Genomic DNA, 8,900 nt, shown 5'->3' with positions numbered 1-8,900 from the left:
CTGTGGGGGGGGGGGGGGGGGGGCGGGGCGGGGCGGGGCGCTGCCGCAGGCCGTGCCGCAGGCCGTGCCGCAGGCCGCAGCCTCAGCCTGGGCAAGGGCCGGGAGGTGTGCTGGCTGCATACAGCCAGGGGGTGCCGCGCAGTAGGACAAGAGACGGCGGGCAGGAACTGATGCACTGGAAGTTCACCATGAGCACGAGGAGGAATTTCTTTGCTGTGTGGTTACTGTGCGCACTGGAACAGATTTCTCAGAGACGTTCTGGCGCCTCCCTCAGGGAGATATTCCAGAACCATCTGGACTCAGTCCTGTGCTGTGTGCTGTGAGGTGGCCCTGCGTGAGCAGGTAGGTTGGACCAGGTGATCTGCTGTAGTCCCCTCCAAACTGGTCCGTTTGGCGAGTCTGTGTGTGGCAACAAGTTAAACCATGTCAGGGAAGCACTGGCTGGTGAACTGCGGCCCTGATAGAGAACACAGCCTTGGCATTAATTAAACAGACAAAACAAAAAATCAAAGTAAAAAAATCCCTCCAAACCCTCAGTTTTCAATGTTTTTAAATTGTTTCAATCAAATCTTTAGTTAAAGAGTTTTGTTTGGAATTCAGGCAGTCTGTGGGATGATAATTACTTGCAATTACATTTGATTATTTGATTATTCCTACAGAAGACAGGAATTGATGCTGATGCCACAAAACTAATTTGAGATGTTGTACATTAGCTTTTTCATGAGCATTTTAAAGAAAGGGTGATTAGGAACGTTAATAGGAAACCTCCATTCTAAGGCAGGAGATTTTGATACCAGGTCACCTATCCTGCATAGGTCGGGATGAAGCAAACTCCTGTGATACGTATTACAGATGACCTCAATATTTAGGACTCTCACAGGAGAGGAGTGGCTGGCAACACCAGTGTTTCTTCTCCACCAGGTCTAAGGAAAATAAAATTTTAGCCACATTCCCCTCACTGTCAGTCAACATTCACCATAACACGGATGACTTAGCTGACTGTTGGACTCCTTTCTAGCCTAACTCAAAAATATACACTTAAGTAGTGAGATGCACAGTTTTTAGGTTCAGATAAAGATTGTGTGATTCTCGTGTGTAGGAAGAGAGGATTTGTTTTGAGCTGATGTAATTGGCACAGTTACACTACATGCATCCTCTTACGCTGCATCCATACAACTCAGTGTGAAACACTGCATTCTCTTTCTCCAAATGCTATGTAATTCACAGAAGACTAAACCACTGTGCAAGATATTATGCAGCGGGAATCTGACACGGCACTAGCCAACAGAATGATTAGTATCTCCAGTTTCTACTCCTGCTTATTAGTTCTTAATCTCAAACAACTGACTCCGGAAGCCTTTGGCTAGTGTACAACTGCTGGAATTGGAAGTTTTCCTGGCTCCTTTCTGTTCAGCACCTGTCCACATGCAGCACTCCTTAGTTTTGACTGGGCATAGTCTCAGTTCCTATTTAAGCCCAGGTGAGTTTGAAAAATCAGTTGCAGATCTAGCTCCCAAACCAACAAACAAGTACCAGCTCCTTCACACCCAGCTGCAGGATGCATTGCTCCATCCAGATTTATGGGGCAGGGAAGGAGGTATGATTGCAAAATCAGAGACCAGAACTAGGACTTCCCCTACCAGCACAGAAATAATCTGCAAGGCTACAGAGTAATTTCTGCTTCCTTGAACAAGAAGCAGGGGGTACTATTATCCAATTTTCTCTACAGATAAGCTATTACTGCCTTTCCCTCATAAGGCCTGCATTTCCCAAATGCATTTGAATGTGCAGGCTCGAGAAAGCCTCAAAGAACCAAATTGTCCCACTTCCTTTATCAGCACTTACATAATAAATAATTTATATATAAATATAATACACATAAAAAAAAAACAACAACAAAAAAACCCAAACCAACCTTATAAAACTGGCAAATTTTTTCCTGCTATTTGAAAAAACAGCAATAAGGAAAGCCTCCCCTAACACTGGAGGCCAATGATATATATACAGAGGCCAGAGCTGGCTGGACTTGAGACTTTCAGTCAGTGATGGACTGCTTTTCCCACCAAAAAGAGGTGTGGTCCCTGATCAGCATTGCAGCTGTTTAGCATCTTGTGATAAAACACCTCTCCACATGAACTGCCAGGGAGCTGAGAACTGAACACTGATGATTCTAGGATCAAGCATCTAAAATTCAGGGTTGCAATTTAAATCTCAGGTCATCCCAATACTTTTTGAGATGTACTGTCACTGCCATGAGAGGTGACAGCTACAGGGATTAAATAGTGAATAGATAAGACATAAACTATTTTTTATTTGCTTTAAAAAACAATGTAATCTCAAAAGAAAACATTTGCAACTCATGTCCAACCTAAAGTTTACATTCCTTTAGCATTTAAAATGTACCATAAATGTCAGTAAAATAAAAGTCTGCAGGTAACAAAGCTTACTGTCTTGGAATTGTGTAACTGGGAGGCTATTAAAATCTGCCTCAAAGTTTTGAGTATTTGAAAATCCCGTAGATCAGATCAAGTAAAAAGCAAATACTGCAATTTTCTTTTCTTTTTTTTTGGTGTTTTAGAAAACAGTGCCTTTAACGGTAACATTAATCTAAACACATTTAATTCCTCATTTCCAGGTCCGTTGCATGTAGCAATTCCTTAAAAAGCTCATGCGGTACAAATGCAACTTACAAATAGCAAGTTCCTTTGATTTCTATGTCACTCATACGTGACTCCAACACTCTGCCTAACCTTGGAAAACAACATACTGGGTAATTCTACACAGAGCAGAGCCATACCCAGTCACCACTGCCGGCCTCATTTTCAGAAAATCAGCGAATGTCACATATTTTTTTGCCTGGTTCCAGACAAGACAGCTGGAGTAACTGTAATCTGGAGCTGATAAAAACAAGCCATTATAATAACAACAAAAAAACCCAAGATGACACAAACTCTTTCTAGACATGTATTTCAATAGATAATGGACACAGAAGAAAGTAGAGCACAGTACAATCATGGTAGGTGACACTTAAGCTTAAATCACTAAATCAAAATTTTTTTGCATTTTATTTGAGCACTGAGATTTTGGCTTTGAATTAAAAGATTCCATAATCCTCTTAGCCCCACTTCACAAACAGTACAGGCTACCAATATAAAGTATATCCATAGACACATTGAATAATAAGTATACTTGGCTACTACAGTGAACAAATCAGTAAGATGTTTTGATCACTATGCTACAAGACAATTCAGATAATCCCCATATTAGTAGCTTTCCAACATTTACGATAATGTTCAACTGAGTACAGCATGAAATGAATTCAGTTCTCCTAGTAAAAGACAGTATATCCAAAAATCTGTGATCTTCAAATGAAACATTATGTCTTGACAGATTAACTTACAATCCTTCCTTTAAAGTAATATAAACAGATGTAATAATGTTTATGTATTAACTATATTAATATGCCTTAGATTCTAAAAACAGTACTTACTGAAGAATCATTCTTACAATAAAATGCAGCTGACAGTCTTAGCAACTTACAACATTTATAGTGAAGTAACTTTTATCCCCCTCAAAGTGTGTTCGAAGTACTCAGTACTTGTCATACACATTTTAGTTTTTCCAATTATCTTTATTTTTGTGCATTTTTTAGATATATTCTATCTTTCTTTTTTTTTTTTTTTTTTTAATCAGAGATCTACAGTTCTTCCCCGCTCCCATGTTAAGAATCCCAAATAACTTATGGTAAAAATACAAATTCTGTTTTGGAAGAAAACATACAAAATATACACCATGTAGTGTGCGCACCTAAACATCTTGATTGTCAAGTAGTGCAAGTTTCCCCTTTGACATATACACTTCTTTGGTTTTAGAGACAAGAATTTGTTTCACTCATCTTTGCTGATGCCATTTCTTGCTATTTTTGGCAGTCTTTGTCCCTTCGTGTAAGCGTGGTACCAGAAGTGGAGAAACAAGACTAAAAACATAGAGCCATAAAGCCAAATAATAAACATGAAAATTGGATACTGGTACGGACAATCATCCATGATGTAGATTTGTCCTATGTGGACTGTAATCATAATAAACTGGACCTGGAGGAAAAAGGTGAAGAAAATAAGTACTTTTAAAATAAATTACAACCTTAGTACAGAAGTTGAAAAATTTCAGCATAGCTTGTTTGCTGAAAAGCAGATAGTAGGGGTAGAGTGGGGGGAAAGCAAGGAGCAAGTGACAACAGTACAACTTCTTAATATGGCATAGATGCACCTTTATAGCTCATCTCCCCAAAATATTTCTGCACTGAAAAACAGGTCTACATAATAAAGGAAGAGAAGTTCAGGGACAAACTAAGAAGCTCATGGTAGGAGAATAGGATTCTACCCTGGCTAGTTGAGATAAAAAGGATGGAGGCAGATAGTGTTTGTCCAGTGAAAAATGGGAGGTTTCTTTAGAAAAATTAGGAAAAAAAAAAAAAAAAAAGAAAAGCAAGCAACCATTATAGGGTTAGGGAACAAGAATTCCCACCTTTCCTGCATACTAGCATGTGACAAAAAGACACTCTGCATGAAGTCCAAGTTTATCGTCCACTGGTAATGCCTCCAGGTCAAAAAGACCAAGTTATAAATATTCAGGCTATATCATTTGGAGTTGCACATGGTTACATGAACTATTCTACTAAAACCAGCCCTGGTGCAAGCAGACATCTCCTTTACCTCCTCAGCACCTTTGCTCTTTCTAAGCCAATTGTTTAGCCAGAAACTGAATTTTGAAAACCCATCTATCAAATGAGGTGGGCATGAAAAAGCACTCAGAAGAGCAACCTTTTGAAAGAGATCTAAAGCTGATAGAAGACTTAATATACTGTAAAAGAGGGTTTTAATGTTCTGGGTTGAAGAGAGGTAAAATTTCTAAACACAAACATTTTCTATGAAAGAAGATCAAGTTCTAAATAAATACTTTTTCCCCTTTTCTTGCTACATTTTACATGTAGTTACATAATTCTGTACATTAGTTAAGTATTCTGTACATTATTTGTATTTTCTTGGTGTACATTTATATATTAATAATTTTTATTTATATATAAATATAAAATATATTTATCAAGTACTGCATAACTGAAAAGCTTATTTGTCTAAATCTGTGATTAGAGTGAATGCTGAAGTCAGCAGATTTAATTATATTACTGTGGAGAGCTCACACCTTTTGTTATCCTCAATTAAAACATTAGTAAAGCTTATACCTACTGTAAGCTCCACACAGGAGCATAACCAAAAGAACAAATTTATTGCATTAAATCTGTGTTAGCTACAATCAGGTTTTTGAGAGGTGCATATGTTAAAACAGCTACTCACAAGTTGTATAGTTGTCATGTACTTTTTCCACCACAAATATTTATGATAGGCTGGTCCCAGAGAACAGATTCCATAGTAAGTGTACATGACAACATGCACAATACAGTTCAGCAAAGCATGAAATGTTCCTAAACCACCTGTAGAAAAACAAAACATAGTAGTAGTATTACAGCATGTATTTAAAAAGCCAGGATATCTAAAACATGTACCACAAAACCTAGACTTTGACTAACCCTCAAGATATTTTTCCTGAATTGGGTTGATACCAATTCTGACAGATCACATCAGTTTCTTGTCTCAGAAAAAGTTTATCTAAGCATTCCCAAAACAGCAGTAAAACAGAGCTGATCTAATTACCTGTAAAAACATTATTTTGGGTTCAATTTTTATTATTTTTTTTATTAAAACATAAATTTGATAGAGACACAGAAAACATAGTAGAAAGCATTCCCCCTGGTTTTTGCCTCCTTTCTGGACATCATGATGAACTTCAAAAAGTTGTAGAGGATAAGTAATAAGTCTCTTCTCAATACAGATTTCCAGATTCCCAGGGAAGGAAATACCATTTCAGACAGTAAGTTTTTGTAATCATGAACAAGGGTCTCACAAATCCATTGTCAATCTCAAAACATACTTACACTGAAAGGGAAACTTAAGTAGGGCCCATTTTGGGATAACTTTATGACTGAAACTGGTAACACATGAGTATTTCACAGAACAAGTAAATGTTCTTCCTTTTCTGTTGGATTAACCATGGAGCTACATGATCCTGCTCAAAGTAGCTTTATTTTAATGAACACAAGAAATTAGAGGTAAAAGTGATCCAAGAAGCAGCAGAGAGCAAAGTATTTTTAAAAGAAACATGGATATGAAAACAATGATCATCAAAAAGAAAATGAGATGACATAAAAGGAGACATTTAGTGAGAAAAAGAGTGTAATTTTCCCATTTAGAATCATTCCAATCAAAAATAAAATCTATTTTGTGTTTTTAGTAGCTCAAACTAATCTTACAGCTTGAGAAGGCATAACTCATCCAGCTGTGATTGCAAACTTTCTTTGAAACTTAGCTATTGTATTTTTAAAAATAATTTGAATGTTCTTACAGTTCAAATATACATACTTTTTTTGGCTTGTGCAGTGAATATTCAGAAGAAAAAACAAATAGCTAAAGCAGAGAAAAAAGGAACCTACACAACGGTACAAAAATATGCTTCAAAAAGCAATGCTATAATAAGCATCATTTTATAATTCTGTGTTTATATCAGATCAGAGAAAAAACAGCATCTCCATCCTGTTTGGTTGTTGGGTTTTTCACAAACAGTTCGAAAACGTGATGCTGATCTGAAAACATGTTGCTGTTTAGAAGGACAAGCACTGATGAAACTGAATACAAGGTAAACATCAGCAGGACTGAAATTCTTGGAAAAAAATTAAACTTATCAAACAACAGTATTTGGAAAGATAAGTGTGAAGATAAGCAATAGAGTTTTTGGAATAAACATGGCTCTGCATAAATATGAGGGACTACTACTACCACAGGACAGAACAATTCTTGCACACTTTGCTGAAAGCATTTGTCTAATTATCACATGGGAAATTAGAATCTGATGCAAAATCAGAAGCCTGTAGCTGGTAAACTGATCCAACGCCCAGATAAAATGGAGAAAGTTAATCACCCATAAGTGGAAAATTTTCAAGGTTGAAGAGGAGGGACTGCTATTTGCTGCAGGTTTCCTGTTGCAGACCTATAAACACTAGGGTCTATGCTGAGACAACCATTCACAGTTTTATTATCAATGTAACAGCAGTCACTCAGCAAGATTTGAGAAATACATGATCAATCCACCACTTTCCTAATAACAGAAACTCCACAAATACAACAGAAGTAGATCCATTTATGCACAAGGAAAAGCTGCACACTGGAAAGGTTCAAAAGATCTACAAATTTTCTGAAGTGCTTTCTAGACCAGTCCAGAAAAAAACAGACATAAAATAGACATTAAGAGATTACACTGAAAAGCAGTGGAATAACTGCTTCATCAGTTCATCACCAATTTTCCAGGACAAAAAAAGAAAAACCACAAAACATGTTCCCAGGTAAACATGTATGAAACCCCACTATTTCTCAGCAGAAACTCCTAAAAAAGCCTAAGTTGTCCCACAAATTGATTAATAAATGACTATGCATTTTTCCACTTTGTGCTTTTCAGACTATTCTCATGGCAAGTTGTATTTATTAGTGGTGCACACCGATAATGTGGCATAGGAAAATGCATGCAAAGACACACCAAGCAGAAAAGGAGAAAGTGAAGGTAAGCAGATAGCGGTCAAAGAATTTAAATTAAAAAAAAAATTCAAATGTTACTTTAATAAAGAAAGGTCCAGGAAAATATTTTTCTAGTTTTGTAAAAGCTGAAGTATCAGGTGTAAATAAATCCCACACACGCTACCTAAAGCCAGTAAAAGTAACTGCAACAAAGACCAAATAATTTCTCAAACAGGAAAAAAAAAAGGAATGCAGTCCTCTACTCCGACTTAGTTCTTACATTGTCAGGGGAAAAATGGTTATAAAGTAATTTTAACAGAATTATTTGCTTCATGTGTCTCCCCTAGGACTTGCAATTTTTCAGTGACTTCTTTTTCATCTAATAATGTTTTTTGCTTGTACCCAGCTCTCTTCTCTGAACCTCTTTCCCTCCATAAGAAATCAGCACTGAACAAAATGCTATCAAATAGGAAAAATGAGCAATCCCCACCTATTTAAATAATTATGGTGATCTCAGTTCCATAAAATAACTGCAGAAGTCTAAATTTAAAAACACTGATGTTTCCGAAGTGTTTAATTCTCTTTTTCTTTTTGTCTACCATAGGTAACTTTCACTACCAGAAGATATGTTCAACTTAAATGCCACTCTCTCTCCATACCTGCAGCAAATTTGACTCCAAACCACCAGGTCCACGGCATGATGGAATGATGAAAGACATGCAGGAATGTAACTTGGTTGTTTTTCTTACGCAACACAAAAAATATCTGAAAGATATTTTTAATGAACAGAATGTTACAGAAAATAATCAAACCAAACATATTTAAAGAAAATGTACACATCAGTGCTGGTTGCTCACTACTATACATTCAAAAGTTCTTCACAGTTACCATGTTGGGAGAAGAAAAACTAAGTGACTGTCTGGCTATGCAAACTAGTTTTCTAAAAACCTTAAAGCCAGTAAGCAAAATCCACCTGTGAAATCTCACAAGCCAAGGCGAGCTTTGAAACCAAATGTCAAAGGTTGAGCCATCACCAACATGTGCACCAAACCATGTAAGATGGAATTGCTTGGATTGAGAAGTCTCTACAAGCATCAGATTTTAAGTCCCCTGAGCTATTAATGAAAGGTCATTTGAGAAAATTAACAGGACTAGCAGTAGAAAATACTATGTTAGAGAAATAACACTTTATTATCAATTTTAACTTAGCTACCATTGGAAAACATCAAAATTATACAGAATATAGGTTGGTATTCTTAATTGATATTGACAGGCCTCATT

The 8,900-nt window shown here is 36.8% G+C and overlaps 1 protein-coding gene and 1 long non-coding RNA gene across 2 annotated transcripts in view; one reads left to right on the top strand and one right to left on the bottom strand.

Annotated features, from left to right (window-relative positions):
- Nucleotides 1-62: 62 nt before the first annotated feature.
- Nucleotides 63-8,349, top strand: LOC106628653 (uncharacterized). Its single transcript, XR_001332074.2, has 3 exons — nucleotides 63-342; nucleotides 7,564-7,665; nucleotides 8,224-8,349. It is a non-coding gene; the product is annotated as an uncharacterized LOC106628653 (long non-coding RNA).
- ELOVL7 (ELOVL fatty acid elongase 7) overlaps nucleotides 2,952-8,900 on the bottom strand; it is a 31,979-nt gene continuing 26,030 nt past the window's right edge. Inside the window, exons 6-8 of the mRNA XM_005531840.3 lie at nucleotides 8,279-8,384; nucleotides 5,352-5,488; nucleotides 2,952-4,091 (exon numbers count right to left, since the gene is read on the bottom strand). Of these exons, the coding sequence (XP_005531897.1) occupies nucleotides 3,888-4,091; nucleotides 5,352-5,488; nucleotides 8,279-8,384 (447 nt within the window). The 3' untranslated portion in view covers nucleotides 2,952-3,887. The remainder of the gene's footprint in view (nucleotides 4,092-5,351; nucleotides 5,489-8,278; nucleotides 8,385-8,900) is intronic.

The sequence above is a fragment of the Pseudopodoces humilis genome, chromosome 4, assembly GCF_049639895.1.
Source record: "Pseudopodoces humilis isolate 2021_Gansu_Grassland_sample_001 chromosome 4, ASM4963989v1, whole genome shotgun sequence".
Classification (NCBI taxonomy): domain Eukaryota; kingdom Metazoa; phylum Chordata; class Aves; order Passeriformes; family Paridae; genus Pseudopodoces; species Pseudopodoces humilis.
The sequence above is the reverse complement of the archived record's forward strand: the minus strand, read 5'-3'. Positions and strand labels throughout refer to the sequence as shown.